Source organism: Chroicocephalus ridibundus, chromosome 6, assembly GCF_963924245.1.
Source record: "Chroicocephalus ridibundus chromosome 6, bChrRid1.1, whole genome shotgun sequence".
Lineage (NCBI taxonomy): Eukaryota > Metazoa > Chordata > Aves > Charadriiformes > Laridae > Chroicocephalus > Chroicocephalus ridibundus.
The window spans coordinates 33,206,474-33,226,402 of NC_086289.1; the positions used below are offsets into that span (position 1 = coordinate 33,206,474).

The window sequence follows — 19,929 nt, forward strand, 5'->3', positions numbered from 1 at the left end:
CCTCTGACACAGCTTAAAATATGCTTTGCACTAGAGTTTTGATATACCCCTTTTCAACTTCTCCTCTGTGCACCACAGTTAACAGGTGAAATTGTAATCAAGATATCCCACGTCACTCACCCTTCACAGGCACAAGCGCTACCAACATCAACAGGATGTTAACAGTTGTTCTCTTTTTCAATATTTAAATAGAGGACAATCTCACTATTTACTTCCGAAAACTGCTACCTAACGATACTGAGAGAAGTTACATAGTTTTAGGACTAACAATTTGGAACACAGGTGCATTTAAGAATTGTTACTTTTTAAAATATGGTTGACATGACCATGTTTATCAAACACTAAATGAAGCTTAAAGAAAGACAACATAAGTGAAGTGTAAGGCTGTAGGCTGAGATACTGCTTAATAAAAGCAGAAAAATAGGTGGTCGGAATTTTACCTCCATATTACTGTAGTTACAGTTATGTAGTTACTTTCAGCAGAAACTTGCAGCTTGTCTACTGAAAGCTGGTTAATATTCACAGGATGATGTTGAACCCAAAACTGATGATTTTTGCCAGATGCCGTACCAAAGGCGAGAGTAAGTTCACTAGTTTTATGCCTGCATTGTTTCAGATATACATGCTTCTCTGAATCTTTCTCTCACTAGTGAGAATGAAATTACACCATTTAAGGGTTTCCAATGGATAAACAGCATAATGCCCTGCATTATTTCATACCTTACAATGAGGCACCCCCTTGGCCATTTTGAGAACAGTAGATTATTAACTTTTTCCTTAATTTGGGACAACAGTCAAAGGGTACTTTCTGAAAGTCAACAGCAGAGAAGAATAAAAATTAATTATAGTTTTAGGTTCACAACAAGCTTGTACTTCTCTTTGTGAAGTGTGAACCTGTTTTGCATAATATATCTAATTTAAGATTGTTTCAAAGCTGTATCTTTAACAGTTCTCAGTTGAATTCTAGGGAAAAGACTAAGCATATTTTAAGCAATTACTAGATGTCCTGGTTTCAGCTGGGACAGAGTTAATTTTCTTTCTAGTGGTTAGTGTGTTTCAGATTTGGTATAAAAGGAATGTCAATAATGCATATTAGTTTAGTTATTGCTAAGTGATGTTTACACTAGTCAAGGACTTTTTTCAGTTTCCCATAGAAGCTGAGAAGCAGCATAGAGAGAACAATGGAATGGCCAATGCAATGTTCCATACCATAGACGTCATGCTCAGTATAGAAATGGGGACTGGCCAGGGGGTGGGAATCCACGATCACCGCTTGGGTGGTGAGTATTATTTTATCTTGTATATTCTTTTACCATTATTATTATTGTTCTTTTCTTTTTTCTGTTATTGTTCTACTAAACTGTCTTTATCTCAACTTATGAGTTGTGGATTGGTTTTTTCCCCCCTTTCTCTCCCCTCCTTTTCTCTCTTTTCTCCCTACCCTTCTCAGGGGGAAGGGCGTGAACTGCACAAGCGGCTGCACGGTCCTAGCTGCTGGCTGGGGTTAAACCACAACACTGGATACAGCAACTTAGCTGCTGCAGAACTTGTGCAGTACAAATCTGTGCACAAGGTGAGATCATTATATGAGTTCAAAACCCTTCAGCCAAATCAAGCTTAATTTATCATTTTACTTTGGTCTACACAATGTATAGTGTAGTACCACGTAACCCAGTTCCGTAACCAATTTCTACATAACTCAAACAGCATTGCTCAACATAGCATTTTTTCCTTTACTGGAAGAGACTTTAGTGGAAAGCTTTTTCTGTAGTGATATCTACATCTTACTTTCAGTTAGAAAAGAACCCCTATTTTACTGCCATCTGCTTCTCTATTTTTCATAAAAATGTATGACTTTGAAAGCAAACATACGTCTTATTCAGAAACATTCTTGTCAATCCTCAAGAACAGCAAAGGGAAATAGCAATACCAGATTGAGGATATTTTATCTTGATACTTAACTTACAACATGGTAATAAGCACCAAATAGAAGAAGTCACAGAAGTCCCAGTTTTCAATAACAAAAGCATCAGATGGGATTTCAGCAACATGGTGTAGTGGAACGTGTCCCTGCCCAAGGCAGGGGGTTGGAATTAGATGATCTTTCAGGTCCCTTCCAACCCAAACTGTTCTATGATAAGCTCTAGTCATACATGAGCCATCCGCCTGAGCTCGCAGCCCAGAAAGCCAACCACATCCTGGGCTACATCAAAAGAAGCGTGGCCAGCAGGTTGAGGGAGGTGATTCTGCCCCTCCACTCCGCTCTTGTGAGACCCCCCTTGGAGTACTCTGTCCAGCTCTGGAGCCCTCAGTACAGGAAAGACATGGACTTTTGGAGAGGGTCCAGAGGAGGGACACAAAAATGATCAGAGGGATGAAGCACCTATCCTATGAAGACAGGCTGAGAGAGTTGGGGTTTTTCAGCCTGGAGAAGGCTCTGGGGAGACCTTATTGCAGCCTTTCAGTACCTAAAGGGGGCCTGCAGGAAAGATGGGGAGAAACTTTTCAAGAGGGCTTGTTGCAATAGGACACAGGGTAATGGCTTTAAACGAAAAGAGAGAAGATTTAGACTACATATAAGGAAGACATTTTTTACAATAAGGGTGGTGAAACACTGGAACAGGTTGCCCAGAGAGGTGGTAGGTGCCCCATCCCTGGAAACATTCAAGACCAGGTTGGATGGGGCTCTGAGCAACCTCATCTAGTTGAAGATGTCCCTGCTCATTGCAGGGGAGGTTGGACTAGATGACCTTTAAAGGTCCCTTTCAACCCAAACTACACTATGATTCTATGATTGTAATATTCTTTCCGAATAGTGTGTTTCCTAACTGCATGGCTCAACGTGCCTTAAGTCTCCAGCTGCAGAACACAAGAAATGCTTAGAACATAGAAATTAGGTTCTTTAAAACTGACTAGTTTTTCATGACAAAGCTTACAAATAATGGTATGAAAAAAGCAACAGTGTACGACACCAAACATTCACCTAACTTAGTGCACTGTCTCCTACAGAGGCCAAAAGCAGGTATTTAGGTAAGTCTATCAGAACAGAGCAAGCATGTACAACACTTCAAACAAATACTTACACACTTGCCAAAAATTAGCAACTTGGCTAATGAAAACAAGTTTCTCTGACATAAATTGTCCCAGCATCTTCAATTTTTCACTTTAAGCACCCGAATGATGTGTCTTAATTCAAGAGAAGCAATTGGTTTTTTTCTAAAAGTATGGATAAACTTATAAAGTCTCCTTCAAGCATTGCTGCATATTCTTGTATATAAAGTTGAATATTTCAGGACTCCTGTTAAATATGAAATACTTCAGCGAAACGTGTCTGTTTCACTAACACTTTAAATTAATCAGTAACTCTCTTCTGTAAGACAGTTAACATTTACTTTAAGCTATATCCGCTTCTATGCGCCTCTATCCAAACTTTCAGGTTCTCAACACTATGACTTTGCAGATGCAAACTTTAAAGCAACATATTAAAAAACACTTACTCACTACACTTCTTGTACTTTGCTTTTATCAAGTGTCAGATTTTTAACAGCTATGACCTGACCACATCCCTCTGACTGCAGTCACCCATCAGTTGGTCCTGAGGCTCCTGCGAGAAACATCAGTAAAGACACCAATTACCTGCATCAGTTTTCTTGAGAGCTCATTAGTGAGAAATTCCTCTTCCTTTTCATAGTTTACTGCAAGTGTTTCTTTTTCTTTCTGCAGAGCTTGAATCTTCTTAAATAGAGTATTACTGATGAATTCCTCTTCCTGCTCTGCCCTTGCTTGCTGTGAAATAAAGACATAGTTTTAAGCAAAAAGGGAACAAGTTTGCACATTAAAAGCTGCAATTATTCCATTCCCCTTTAAATGCCCCCCACCTGTTTTTTTTAATCTTGTTCATCATCCTGGAGAACAGCATGTTGGAACTAAGTGCTGTTACTATCCCCTTTTCTAACATTATATCACCTTTCTTCCTTTTTTGTTCCCCATCTTTCAACTTGGGAAACTACACTGATGCTTTAAAGTGGCCTCCCCCCAACCAAATGCACAAACACCCCAACCTTTTAAACTTTATACACAGATACCTACTTTTACGTATTCTATTCCTAAAAACAAACTCCTCTCTAAACATTCTCCATTATGAGATGAAGCACAGCTCTGGGACTGCTGTATTCAGCACTGTGTCTTCTTTCCAGACCCCTCAAAATGCAGCCCTCCTTTCTAGGAGTCAAATAATGCGTTTATTCTTTCACCTAGATACGCCTTGCTCTGAGCCACAGGCAGCACGGCTCATCTCACGAGGATTTCTACCCAACCATCAGCCCAGGAAAACAATATATTACTTCTCAGAACTGTTACTTCACTACATACAACATCAACTTTAAAAAATGCCACGTGGTATCTTTACCCTGAGGATTTCCAAATTTCACAAGAGGAGAGATACTCTGGAAATCTTCCCCATGAAGAATCACTAGAGAAGACAATTTCCATTTCAGTTCTCATCTAGCAGCTAGGCACTGCTCCACAGAAAGCCAGCCTGTGAGCTCGCTCCCTCACATCCCCTACAGTCCAGACGTTTGTATGTTTTTTTAATGTATGTATTAGAAACTTGATAAATGGAACACAGAAGTTATCTTTTGGAAGCCCACTCTAAAAGGCCACAAAGGGTATTTCATATGGCCAAATAAAAGATCACAAGTACAAATTGGTAGAGCCAACTCTTAATTCCACAGGCCAAACAGAGCCCAGAATGACAGAAATACAGAATTCCCGAGCCACCACCTTTAACAAATGAGACAATGCCACGTTGAGGAGCGTTTTCATCCCCTGCAATAAAATCCATTTCACTTGAACAGCAGATTTGTGATTTGTCCCAATTCTAATAAAATGATACCAGCTTATAGCTTACAGTATGTAAAGATTCAGTAAGCTTTATTTCAGTAAAATTTGATAGAGGAAAATTTAAGAACTGAAACAGAAGCATAACTAGAGTTTTACTGAAATCTTAGTTCCATAATCTTCTGCCCAAAAAGTGCCAAACTAGCCATCTCTTTATACATATTGTACACTGTGAAACGCTTGAAAGACTTCATTATGTCAGTGATCTTTTAACTGGAATGATATACTCCCTAGTAGTCAAAGAGACGATTACTTAACAGAGACACCTTCCATGCCTACAAGAAAAGTTACTTAAAGAACATAAATGTCTTTAAATCCAGTATCATAAAATCTAAAGTGGTGGTTTGGAAGTTTCTCAGGTGAGTCCTCCTTCCATCAAGTCCTTCTCTTCACATCTTCATCTTTGCCATTTTGTGTCTTCTCCCATCTCTATTGCTTTCTTTTCTTGGCCCTTTCCTACCACCTATCTACCACCAGCTCCCTTCTCCCTGTCACCAGCAGAGCTGGCACAAACTCAACCTGAAAAAAAGAAAAGAACAGAACGGTCTGGCACATTTCATTAGTTTAGGAGCTTAGGTCCTGCCCAGCACCTCCTCTCTAATGTCTGTGCATCTCAATGGCAGAGAAACACTAATCCATCACGGTCAGCGTTGATATTACGACTGGTCATATCAAGACAATGTAGAGTTGTCCAAGAGCTCTAAAGAAATGCTAAATTGTCAGCTCATATCTCAGAGGATTAAAACTCAACGAATCTAACTGATCTTGGTAACATCATCTATCACTTTCTAAATGTGGCTTGGCTTAGAGCTACTAACAATCTTATGCCTTCACAGACATTTCAGAACAGAGTAAACAAGTCAAATTGCAAGCGTTCATTGTCCTCAAATCGTTAAAATTCATGCATGCTCTTCCAAAATCAACCCCTCCATTGCCTTCACTACACAGGATTTCTACTGGTGTCTGCCTTTCAATGGTTCAGACAATAAAAGACAGTAACACAGACCAAATTTACCTAAAATTACATTAGAAGAAAAGAATCAGGGCGTTTCTGCTTTGATTTCTGTTCATCTTTAACTTGCACAGATTTGTTCTGCTCATGATTTGCACCAATCAAAAGCTCAAAAATCACATTATTACAGCACCGAGCCTGCACAACACTTCATAGCCAGATCCTGGTGTTACATTAATGATGAGTGCTTAGGCCAACTGAACACGGGCTGCCAAGATCCCAGCCCACTCGTAGCCAAACAGCAATGCCCCTCCTCTGTGCTTGCACGGGTGCTCATGCGGCCAGGCAACAGGCCAGCACAGGCAGGAGGAGACACCCAAAAACTAATCCTTTCCCTTCCTCCTCCCATTTTTCTCTCCTGGATCCACTTCCTAAACTGGCATACCACAAAGGCAGAGCGCTGGCACGTGGAAACAAAGAATGAACAGCCACCATTTAGACCTGTTTAAACTGCTCTGCAACAACCCCCTCTGCCTATACCACGCAGGACACTGGCTTGTGTTCAACTGGCTCAAAGGAAAAGCTGAGTATGATTACATCTGCCTCCATTATACGAAGAATGTATTTCTCAACAGAACACTAAATATGACCTGTAAATTCCAGATATCTATACTTCATATTTAATACAATGAATGTCCATTTAAATTACCCAAGGGTCAGCAATTTCAACACGAACTTTTTAGTCAAAAAAACCACCATACAGTTATTAAGACTGGGTAAAAAAGCACATAACACATTACTATATTTCTTCTAAATCCACATAATTTCGTTCTGAAACTTTCCCTTCATCTTGCTACTCATTATTTGGAGATAGTTCAAATATCTTAAATAACAAAATCATTCATGTTTACCTTAATATTGCCTAAAATCTTGCAATCTGTTACTCAGCCCATAATCAAACTGATGTTTTAATACAGTAATTAAAAAAAAAGAAATCAGTTTTTAATACTATTTCCTGTACAGACTCTGTCACTGCAATATTTTTCTGGATGCATATACATTGTGTTTCCATATGGATAATCTGCCTTTTTATCAAGTATCTGCATTTGAAAAGAGGCTCTGAGATGATCAGCAAAAAGAGAAACAGAGCATGGAAATCAGAGACAGTAGGTCTTCTATGAGGGTACAGAGTTCTTAGCTATTTTTCTATTACCCATATCACATTCAACATCCAAAAACACTAATAGCAATTCACTCTGTTCTGTGTACTATATTACAAAATAAATTGCTAAGGCAGTGAGTGATATAAAATGATAACAACTGATCAGCCAATCCTGGGAACCTAAACAAGCAATCTACTTCCACCACAGTTTTTCTGCACAACCACAGTCACATCCACTCATCTCCTGTGTCTCAAAACTCCATGTATAGCTAACGCAGAGCACTTCATGGGCACATCCACTGAGGAAAATCTGTAATTATTGTGGCCAAGACCATAAACAGCAAGGACTTTGTTACTTTGCAAGAAATCAAGAATGACGAGAGGGGAAAAAAGCACCTCATGTACATAAAACACACAAAAGCTCTTATTTCCTAGGATGAAAAATCCTATTATTTCTATTGCAGTAGCATGTGAATCCTGATCACTAGTAGAGTTGATACATGAAGTATTGTAAAAACCTGTCCTTGTGAACTTATAATCCAATGACCTAATTTTAATAGAATTAAGAAACATATTTCTCCTAAACTTTACATGGTTACTGAGTATAATATTAGGAAGAGAATCTCATTAGAATTACTTTTCCACATTCTGCATATACTTGCATAAACTCCGAAAAGTTTAGTGTTAAAATATTTTCCTGCTCTCAGTTCTTCTTTCTGTAAATACACCTTTGGCAAACCAAGCTCACACTGCTAGATTTCCCTCTGCCCTCCTGCTTCTAGTACATGCAGCAGCTTCTACTTATGGTGGGATGCCCTCTTTCTGTATCATTGGACCATAACCAAATCACACTGCTCTAGTGGCATGATTTTATGAAGCAGCAAAATCCAGTATTTCTGATAAGGCACCTGCTTGAACACAGTCAAATTAAAAAATTTAAAAAAAAATCTTAATAATAATAATAATTTTTAAAAAATCACAGCTCTACACACTCTCTTCTCCCCCCTGGTTAGTTCTTCTAAAAGCTTCACAAACCTTCCTGATACTGCACAGTAAGCAAGCAGATTCAACAATCACGATTAATACATACTCCTTAGTCAGTATCAGTGATCTGGTAAGACCAAGTTCTTGCATTTTGGTTTCAGCTATCACTTCGGACACAACTTCAGCAACAAGTACTTCACAATCTGCTTCAGTCACCTACACTCGACCACCTGAAAGCCAGGTGCCAAGTGTGCCTGGCTTGCACACATGCGAAAAATGCTACCTGTCTCCAGCAGCATCCAGAGTAGAGGTGACACTAGATGTCAAGGGATCTTGTTGGAAACAGCCTACCAAGCACTGCTTTGACCTAATCCACTCTTGAAGGTCCCTCATCTTTAAGGCAAGAGCCACCATGACCTCTTTACCATTCATCCATCTTTGTACCGTGCAATTTCTGTTGGCAGGACCCTGTGGACAATACAGGCCTGCAGATGGAGCTGAAGAGCAGTTTAAGCTGGTTGCTGTACACAAGAAACTCAATCTTTGCTACTGAATATAGACTGAAAGGTTGGGGCAGCTTTGAGAAGAGATGATCTCAGTTGCTGCACATGTTACGCTGAACTAAAGCTGTCACTTCAGAAAATAGCCTGAAAGTCCTACTAAAAAATATGATGAGGTAAAAAAGGGCGTGAAGTGCAGAAAGTTACAATGGCATGATTTTAGAAAATGTAGTTCTTGCATAAAATAAAATCTAAGTTTCACAATTCTCCTGAATTACACACTCCTCCTCTAGCAGTACGAACTCAAGTCACTGCTCTCGCCATACTTCCCTGGCACCAGTTTAAAGCGGTACAGAAAACTACTGGTCTACAAATGCAACAAATGTTCTAGTGAGCTGATACAGTTCCTTTACAGAAGGAACTTTTACACTGCAGTTCTCCCAGCCCAGAGCTATTTTTTTTCCTACCAACCTTCCAGCCACACCTGAAACAAGCACACTGCACGCAATGTGCGTTTCGGACGGTGAGAAACATGAACCATCACAAGAACAGAAGTCAACAGTAAGTCAGAGACTATGCAGCTCACACTCCTGCCAACTGCCCAGCAGCACACGTCTATCCGGCAAGGGCTGAAGGACGAGGAAGTTCCACCACAGCCCCCGTATGACATGGACACAGCTTCCCCCCCAAGTAAAGGACTGTTTCAGCTGGGTGGCCTTTCTGCAGGGAAAAGAGAGTGAATGCTCCTGCGGTTAAAGCGGTGAGTTGGAATTCAAGTTCTGGGTCCAATTTGTAGTGTGACTTCCTGTTTAATCTACGGCAATCCCCAGGGCCACTTCCTCAGTTCTGACATAAAAGTACTTTTTCCATTTTTTCTTTTTCTCCTTTTCCCTTCTTTAAGATGCATTTTCAGGAGCAACAGAGCTACACAAACAGCAGAATTGCGCATTTTTATCTTTGGGCATACACTATCTCCCAGAAGCCCCATACTTTTGCAAACAAACAAGCAGTAATACCTCGATATGTTTCCTTCAGAACCCCAAGCTGCTGGTCTTTTTCTTTTTTTTAAACCCAAACCTGGTAGATGAGGAGGAAAGGGGTTTTTTTGTTTGTTTAAAAAACACTGCAACTTACAGGCTTACCAGATGTTATTTCCAAAACACACTAACGGAAAAAAAAAATACCAGTATTGAACCTCAGACTTAATAACTTCAACTACTCTAAATATTACCTATCAAGTAACATTAAAGCCACTTGCAGAACTGCCTCAAAATACTATTCCTATTCCATTTCAGCTATTCAATAGATGACTTCTGCTGTTAAGAGAAAAAAAAAATCTGTTTTTTATTACAATAATAAAGGAATATCTGTATTATAAGCAATTACTTAAAGTACTAAAATACAGTGCCTTTCAAACTCCATTTATATAAGGAAATTCTCTCTCCCTTTCTTCCGCCCACCCCCCTCCTTTTTAAAAGGTCAATTAGGTTTTGGCTGGACGTGTCAAAATGCTTCTGTCACAACATTCCTACTGCTAACTCCAGTCACAGCAAGTTTTTCACTCGATGCCTACCAAGTGATCCAGCATATTGCTGTATGAACCTGCAATGGCCACAGACCAACTAGAGAAATGAGCTAAGTCAAATGACATAAGACATACATTTTTCTCCCAAGCCAGTTTTAACCATGATCAGATGTTTTCTGCTCAACATCACTCATGCAGCCTTATGAGACCCTCTCTCAAAACTTCAGTTACCTTCAAGGCAGGGGTGCATACATCTTGTGGTCTGGAAAGCCACACAAGGGACAGCACTTTAAAGAGTCCTCAAAACTGACCAGCTTCCTGAACACAAACATTCATAAGTATTCGTACATACTAAATAATCTCTTAGCATCAGCAATGAAGTAAATTGTTTGATGGTATGCAATTCCATTCCACTTCAGATTTGTAAACACTTAAAATAGCTTCTCTCTCTCTGCATTTTGATGTTGACCTACAAGAGTCTTGCACAACTGAAACACATAGCTAGTGAAAATGAAATAAGCAAGTTATGAAAACAAGCTAATTTCACAAACAGTATTTATAATATTAATGCACTTGGTTCATCACAAAGTATAACAAGCTATATGAAGTCCGTAATTAATACAATCAATTCCTAAATTTACTTAGTAGTTCAAAAATAACTTTTACTTAGCAGTTTAACCACGACCACACGCTGCTATGCAAGTCTTAATGTAATTAAAGACTATATGGTAATAAAGTACCACAAAGAAAAGGTAGCAGACAAACATTAAACATTTCCTTTTTCGAGCGCTTGACGTTACAACCCTAACAATCTGACTATTCATCAGACACATGCTTTATAGCACTTATTTTTCAGTCACTTAAACATCGTCATGTAGAACAAGCTCCCAGACAGTTATCAGGGCTGGAGTCTCTGCTTCCAGTACACAAGAGCTGTAACCTGAGCCAACAGAAGTTACAGGCCAAGGCAGGAATGACCTAGCAGGAAAATTAAATCTAGTCCACAGACCTTTCCAAATGGCTCTATTTCATAAGGCTGTTTCTCCATCTCATCACTGCACATGCACACAGAGTATACATTTCCTGCACATCTTGCATTTTCAGTAGCAATGGATTTCCAATGCACATGTAAAATGAGCATAGTCCATAAAGCAAGAAGCCCAGCTCCCCTAAGTCCTCAAGTTCACTGCATACAAGCAACATATTTCTTCAAAACACAAGTTAACTGTTCCTTAGAAGGACTGTAATGACCGCGTGTGCAAACAGGGCCAGAAAGGCAGTAAGAATGGGGCCATATTGCACCGCTCCCCTCTCAGCCCACCAGAGGCAAGTGGCCATTCCCAGCACAAAGGTTAGGCAACACCGCTCCAGCGGAAGATACATGTGCTTTACCGGGGTCTTCCCCATTACTCTTAGTTTGTACCCAACTGAAGATTCACATTAACAAAGACAGACAATACGGAAAATAAAACTACACTGCCACACCAAACACAGAACCAAAGTTTGAAATACCTCTCTGTATTAATCCTTTACTGATGACCACTTGAAAGAAGTTTTTTTGCTTTACTCTTTGACTGCCAGTGATGCTGCTGCTTTACTGGTGAATTTTTTTGTACTGTAAATAGCTTGCTAGTTAATCAATAAGTGTAAAACAAATAAAATACAGAAGCACATGGAACAGGTTTTGCTTTTGTTGAGCCTCAATATAAAAGCTGCTGAAAAATGTCGTAACGATGCACCTATATACATAACTAGATTTGTAGGTTTCTGTTTAGTTTGCCTGAATTTCTGAACATGCAGGTTTCTTCTGGACACGACAGATAAAAATCAAATTGCTTATAACTACTGTTGTAGCATATACTGTTTTGTTGTTGGGTTTTTTTATTTTGGTTTGGTTTCTTTTTTTAACTTATTTTCCATACCCTGCATGATCATTAGAATTACCATCCTTCTGAAAGCTGTAGTTTCGACTTGCATCTAAGATACCCAAGATTAACGTATTTTTGGTTGTGTCGTGCTACTTAGAAGCCAATAATCAATAACAGCTTAAATCCCAGCAACACCACCACTCAGTAATGGAACTTACAAGAAACTTAGTACTGCAGCAAATCAGTCCAAATTACTCTGTAATATCAGACGTCCAATGCATAAACACTTCTTAAGCTAACACATTTAAATACTTTTTCGCCTGTTTTCTGCCCAGTGATATATCACCATTTATCTTTGATGTACCACACATTAACTAGTCCACTTCGCTGGATTGACCAATTAGCAAACTCAATATTGCACGCTCCCAAAGTTTCAGAGTAGGAAAAGTGAAAGATTCAGCAGTAGAATAGACTATTAAGTACTACTTTACTACACAGCTTCTGTTCAGAGGTATGTACGCTGGTGCTAACAGGCACTGAGCTGTGTTTCAAAATAACAAACTTCTGCTCAAAATGCAACCACGGCAAACTATTGTTAAAAGTAGCTTTGCTGTCACAATTGTTTTTCTATTCAAAGACAAAAGAGCACAAACAAAAGCAGGGAGCAGAGACTTAATAGTGACCCCCCCAAATAATCCTCATGAAAATCCTACTTCACTTTATGTAGCTCAGGTAAATCATTGCAAGCAAGCACATATGAACCACTTGTTTTTCTTCTGTTATACCCAGCTTTTCCAGGCAGAAGGGGTCAGACACTGCTGCATGGCATCCCCCACATAGTACCATCAGCATGCCACAGGTATCAGCAAATGTCCCTGTTCCAGGGGAGAAAACTGCAAGTTTCCTCACTTCTGGACTGGGTTCTGAGCTCAAACAGCCTGTGTACTCATCATCCCTCTCTTCTAGGCCCAAGCGGCTTTCTGCACTTGTAGATCCTTCTTTCAGGTGTGTGTAACCTGTGGTATAGCTACCTCAATCAACCTGCCTTCCTTTAGGGCAGCAGCAGGACTACAACACCAAAATCCAGTTCCGGGGTTTCCAAACCATAGTATGAGATGCTCACCATGTAATTTCTTTATTCACTTTCTTTAAAATCTTTTTTTGTTTGTTTGTTTTAAATGACTAATTTAAATACAGCTTAGATAATCATTAGAGATGGCAATGTTTTTCCCCACATTAGTAAGGTGTCCCTAGTCACTCAACATAACTAACATCTTAAAGTCTCCCCTAATTTCCTGTTACCCACATCGGCTTTCTAGAGAAACACTTTCTCAGTGATCCACAAGTGCTGGAGACAAAGCTTGTTATTGATTATAATCATACCTTGTTCCAAAACCAACACATTCACGAAGTAAACACCACACTGTCCATCACACTGTTAAGACATGTTAGCTCTAAGTTTGCCGTCAAGGCAAACAAATGTTTACACTTATCTTTCCTAGGAATCAGTGAGTGGAGTAGTATTTTGTTTTTTCCTTCTCTACAATTTGGATATCTTACAGTACATACCACAGTGTTCTGAAGAGCAATCTCTTTTCAGGCTTTCAAGACAAGAAACAAATCTATCAACTTAGTGTATGAAAAGATGACGAGGAATATGAAAAAACATGTCCTTTGCTTTGTACCCTCTGTCTTTGATATCTGCAGAGGCCTGCAGGATGGCGGGGGGGGATAAAATCATCCATGAATATTCACCCCATACAGAACTGGAGAAGTAGGTCTAACACAGAGAAATTTTTAGGAAATGATGCTTACCCACCTTTCCACCCACAGAGCAAGAACTTCCAGTTACGTGTCTCGATCTTCTGAGAAAAGAGGTTTTTTTTCAGATCTACATCTCAGGTTAAATTTGCCCTCGGAAAAGGACTCTGGAGGTGTCCCTTCTCTGGACCCAACCAGGATATCAGGGTCTGTGCAGACAGAGCTTTTGCCTAATGAAACAGCTCCTGCCAACACCTGCCAGGACAAAATTACTACTCTTCATTTTTAACAGATGTGAAAAACATGTACTGTTTAAAGCTCTTGGAAAAACAGTGATTAAGACACCCTACATTTTGCAAAATTCATAGTAACTGCTTTTGCTGTTTATTTGAAAGTGAAGGGAAACAAAGTGGAAATCCCACCACTACCAAAAAAACCCGAAAAACCTTCCAACATCCTCTGCTGAAAGTAGAAATTAGACTGTACGGTAACAGAAAGAAGCATAACTTCATACTTCAGCCCATTAAACGTTGTTGGGTTTTATCACGTCTGACTTGTTAAGAAACATTTACACTTTTATTCAGGACCGAAGCATATCATTGTGGGAATTATTTATAAATGTGGCGGGAGTTTTAAATATGATTAGTATCAACAACAACGAGGGAACTAAAAAGACCTTAGCTTTAAAGTAATAAGCAGAAACATCACGTTTATGCAGTTTAAAGAATTAAAACACCTGAGGAAATTTTACAGATAGCTGAAACGCTGCTAGGCTGTTTCGATCTACAGCAGAGTTGAAGCGATACTCACCTACCTCACTAACCCTATCCCAAACTGAAAAACAGACTGCATGCAATATTGATGCACAGAAGATGAAATTTCAAACAAAGTCAAACTCAGATTTGAGAGGGGAAGAAAAGACTTTACCCTAAGAGCTTCTCCATCAATTATAGAATCACTCAATGAGCAGAGGGAACAACAGTTGGCCTACAATGTCTGTATTTTAACTGAAAAGTTGAAAAAATTACAAAGCCACATGTGAGGATTAAAAATTGCTTCAATGTTTCCATAAATATTTTGCCTTAGCTTTCATCAAGGAGTCCTTGCACCCCACAGAGAGATGTCAAACCTGCACATCTGTAGTTTGTGCTTTGGAGTTTCCTACTTAGACACTTGCATTTTCACCGTGGAATAGTTCACCTCAAATGCCTTGCCTTTGTTTTTACTTCATTCTCTCATTCCATGCATCGAAAAAGGACAACGATCCACCTAGTTAAAACTAAGACACCTCTTCAGTGAGACAGAAGGATTTGACTGAAGAAGTGGAACTTGAGATGTTCCCTTCTGGACGTCCCCAGGCTGCTGTGCTGGAAGCAAGACGTCACAGGAATGTTTTCTGTAAAGAAGCCATGGGAACTCGCTTTATATTGTATTTTTTGCCTCTATTCTAAAGCATGTCTTTGTCTTTTTTCCATTCATTCTGTTTAGATCCCAAATCCTGTGCATAATTCAATTTGTACATTTTGTCCCTATTATTCTCCTCCTTCGGTTGGTTATTTTTTTCTTTAAGAGAAAGACAGAAAGGATTCACCTCTTGCTCCGCTGCTAAATTCAGCAACTTCCTCCTACCCCCCAGCCCAAAAAAGAGCAGCAAAGCAACTGTTTCTCTCACTGCTTTTACCAGGCTATGCTGAAATACATCAGATGTCTCCTGCTGACAATTTTCACTCCTTCGGAGGAGAGCACTGTCTTGCTTCTTCATTCCAATGACATTTCAAGATCTGCCTGTGAGAAACAGGCACTCCATCTTTCTGCAGCACCCCATAGATGCCGCTGCCTGGCCAGCCTTGTCTGCAGTCACCGTTGCAAGAGCTTTCTGCTGTTCCAGTCCCCACCTGAAATCCCACCCAAGCACACCTCATGAGGTGCAGCATGAAAACAAAGCCTTTTGCTGAAGTTTCTAGCAGACATGTAAGCTTCGTCACCACAGCTGTGTGCCTCACACCAGTATTATTTCCTCATTTACTACAAGGAGCTTTAGAACTGACAGCCTACAGTTGAAAATACATGCCCCGCCTCCCCCTTCCATGTATACCAACACTTAAACCAAAGGACTTTGAAAATAACAACTTCAATATTAACTGAAGTCAGTATCAGCAGTAGGAGGAAACACGCAATGAGGATAAGTAAACAAAATTAACAAGTGCAAGAAAACCACAGACCATGTACCTACTCTGAGAGAAAAACAAATAATAAAAAAAATCATCACTTTCCTTCATTCTTTGAAATCATCAATAAAATTCAAACTCCATTACAGTCAAAACCATGACTACAATGAAGTACAGAACTTCCAGGATTTGAAAACTGTTCCAAAGTCTTGTCTATATTAGCTTTACAATACTGGGATTAGCAACAGTGCTAGAACCTCTAAAAAACCTAACATTTTATTCTACCATCTAAACCAGCAAATGTGAACAATGCAAAACTCTCGGTATTGGGAATACTCATCTGGGCGAATGACCCATACTGTACTACAAGAAAACCAAAAATCATTAAAATTTTCTAGCAGATACAGAGCAGTAGCACATATTAATTTTTTTTCTTCAGTGAAAGCAAACCTGTTGTTAGGTGTACAATGCAGAAAAAACTAAAACAACTCTCTCCTTCGAAATGTTTTTAAGTTACTAGAGGTACACCACGAAAGAATGGCCTCAGCAAATGTTCAAATGCAGCACCAAACAGCATTCTTAAAAGAAAAGCTGACTACAAACCAGTTCTGACATACAATTCAAGATACAACCTCAATGAGAAAGTTCACTTAAGAGAAAAGTTACTTTCTATGCAGAATAGCAAGCCCACAGAAACACCAAGAACTTTGCATTATTAAAAATTCCCAAATGTACTTTAAAGCCCCAGTTCCATCCCCAAAGTAACTCAAAGCAATATACCAGTATTCCTACTGACTGAAGGCATTCCACCATTATTAAACGCGGGAACATCAATAAAGTAAAAAAAAAAAAAAAAGTAGAGCTATTGTGTAATATTTAAAGGCAAGAAAGACATAGATGGTTATCACAGTTTGGTATCAACCCAATGACAATACTGGAAAAAGTTAATTTACTGTATAAAGGACAGAAACATAAAAAGGGTCATTCAGCATGGTTTTATAGAGAACAAGCTGTGGCAGATAAGCATAGATTCATCTTTCAGCCAAGGATTATTTGTAATAAAGATAACCACAAAAGTGTAGGATGTGTATATGGCACCCATATGACTTTTTGATTCAGTAATACATGCCATACATTATTTAAAAATGGTTATAAAATAATCAAAGTATACAGCAGGATTTCCAAAGTGGCTTACTGACCTCAAAATTACTCATCAGTGGGAAATTTCATTAGAAATTTCACACCAACATGTACTAAAGCATGATGTTGTTTCAAAATATTCACCGCACATTATTCTTCAGTAAGTCATGTCTGATATGCTCTGGGAGACTGAGATTAGCAAGATTGTAAAAAAAAAAAAAAAAAAAAACAACTAAAAAAACCAAAAAACAACAGAACACCTTCACGTTTTGTTTCATTTGAAACAAATTCATTCTACCAAAGCTGCGCTTCTGAAAAAAAGGACCAACCCCTCAAACCATGGGATTCTCTCAGAGGATGGACATGGAAAGAAGGAACAAACACCACCTCCGTATTAGCTTCATGCATGATGCTGTAACACAGACTGCTACCCAAGATCCAACAGAGAGACAGCTCACCTTCACTTCTGTACATAGCACTGGTACAACTGATACAGGGGGAGATGAAACTTAAGGGGTCAGGCCTCTTTGTAAAGAAAAATAGAGGGGTTACAGAAGAGAGCCTCAAAAAAATCCCAGTAAAAGGAAAAATACCCTTCCTGAGACTATGGCTCCACAATTATTGGCACCAAATCAAGTCCTGCTGGACAACCCAGCAGTACAAATCAGACCTGGAAGAGGCACAGGTGTGCAACTGCATTTCTGACAAATTAGCCAGAGCACACAACAGTATGCTCACAGACAATACTGGATTTTAAAAAATAATTAAATAAATAAAGCCCGGTGGTTACAAATTAAGCTATCAGAAACACTTGTGCAAATTTGAAGCAGGAAAACCTGTTTAGACTATATCAGTGCACCATTTTTGATCTAGCACGTTAGATTTCCAGCATCTCAGTTTGTCAAAGTAAACTAGAAGATGCCTGTTACAACCTGTATCCTCACAAGGAGAAAGCAGAGGATCCAGAAGACTCACTAACCTAGCCACAAGGCACAGCAGGAACCAACAGCTCAGCCTTGACCAAGCCGACGGGAAGAATCATAGGCAGGACACCAGAGCCTTTACAAGCACAATGGTTCTTGACCTCTGTGAGCCTTCAAATTAAAAGTGGATACCCTTCCCAAAGACACATTTCAAGGTAAGTTATGAGATTCAATGCAAGAACAACTCAGAGAAACATGAAGATGTGACACAAATCAGAGCAGATGATTTAGTAACCCTCTTAAACCTCAAACTCCCTGAAAGTACAAGCATTCCTGTTTATTAACTATTTGAATCAAGTTCAGAAACTTTACCACTTTTTCTCTGGTTTTTGTTTGCCTTTTTTTTTTTTTTAACCAGCATTGAAGAACGCCTACAACACAGACAAATGGTAATGTGCTGTTACCACCACATGGACAATGTTCTTCCCTGAGAACTCGATATGCCAGTGGCTGTGCATAACTACCAAATGGAAGCAGACGAGAATACACTTTTGTACAATTAGTTTGGCAGCTGCACAGCAAGTAGCATTGCTTTTACTGTGTTAACCTACGGGCCAAAACAGTTAACATTGACTGCATTACTAAGCTTCCTTTTTCCTTTATAGGCATTTTGCAGAAGCTCAACAGAAACTTCTTGAGAGTCTGAGGCAAATGTGAAACTGAAATACAAGACAGTTACTTCCTATGTGCCTGCTCTTCCTGAAAAATTTTGGATGGAGTTTTATTGTGCATGAATTTGCTAATCCCAGCAGCAAGGTTGTCGTTACTCAAAAAAACAAGTAAGGAAAGCACTTCTAAAATCAGTTATTTCTGAGTTAGACTTTTAGTTTAGTCCGGCTACAAACTAGTTACAAACAATGCACCTGGATATAAAAGCCCCAAGCAGGTTTTTTACACCTACAGAAGACATCACAAAATGGCAAGTCAGCCTCTTTCAACACAGGCAAGTTCTACTTTAAAATAAAGAGTAAATAACAGACTTACAGATAACTCTTTTAAAACATTAATCTCTTTGCTTTCTTTGTTTGCTTTTTACCCCTAGCTGCAACTAATTGATTTCTTTCATTCAAGTCCCTGCCCTTAAGCGAGCACCTTTTAAATGTTCATATTTCAATTCAGTTAGCCTATCCTGCCTTTTCTTCTCCTATTAATAGACATATTCCATACTGAAACAGGTGTTCTGTTTTGAAATTCTGGTGCAAACTCCTGTAAAGAAAAAAGCTGCCAAAAAGCAGTTTTGCAGGGAATTTTCAACATGATAGCATACTCATTCACTTCCCCAAACTATCTACCCAGGCTGACATTCTCCATGAAGACCCACAACAGCAGATCTCATGCACACACAACGAGTCCCACCACACACTTCCTTGAGAACAAAATGCTAAAATCATATTTATTTCCAGCATCTAAATCTGTTTGTTTATTGAGAAAACTGTGACAAGTCTACAATACCACACAGGATTTTTTGCATCTGCGAGTCCCAGGAAGCCTGTTTGTTTTCAGGAGATGGCTGTTATGGAAAGCAACAAATTTCTTCAGGATTTGTGAATAGGGGCAAGGAAACAGGAGCTGAGTAAGGCTTTTTCTTCCGTTGTTTCTCCCAACTGGTGGGAGGCTGTTCACATTGCTCTGCAGAGCACAGAGGAGACCGAGAAGCCAGGAGATGCAACTGCCCTGGGAATAAAAAAAGTCAAGCTGAGAGCCAAGGTGCAGAGGCGCAAGTTTAGCTACAAAGACAAGGGTAGAGAGGTCTCACAGTAAAATACTGCCACCCGCAACCCACTGCAGCGTACAGCAATCCTGTGTCCCAATGCCCCTTGCCAGCAAGGGCTGTAGCAATCGTTGACAGACAGCGATAACTCACGGCAAGCCCACAAAAACCAGCATCCAAGTGTTACTGATGCCTTTAGCGTTCTGGATCAGACCGTCTCATCTGAACTGATGAACCTGTTGGGGGATCCACACAGCACCACAAATTGGGATTTCC

The 19,929-nt window shown here is 39.5% G+C and overlaps 1 protein-coding gene across 6 annotated transcripts in view; it reads right to left on the minus strand.

The window, feature by feature from the left end:
- CCDC6 (coiled-coil domain containing 6) overlaps positions 1–19,929 on the minus strand; it is a 56,586-nt gene that overhangs the window by 32,382 nt on the left and 4,275 nt on the right. For all 6 annotated transcript variants that reach the window (XR_010071535.1, XR_010071534.1, XR_010071532.1 and 3 more), the window contains exon 2: positions 3,637–3,786. Coding sequence is in view for 1 of the 6 variants with exons in the window: in XM_063338060.1 (XP_063194130.1) it covers positions 3,637–3,786 (150 nt within the window). In the remaining 5 variants the exon portion in view is untranslated. The remainder of the gene's footprint in view (positions 1–3,636; positions 3,787–19,929) is intronic.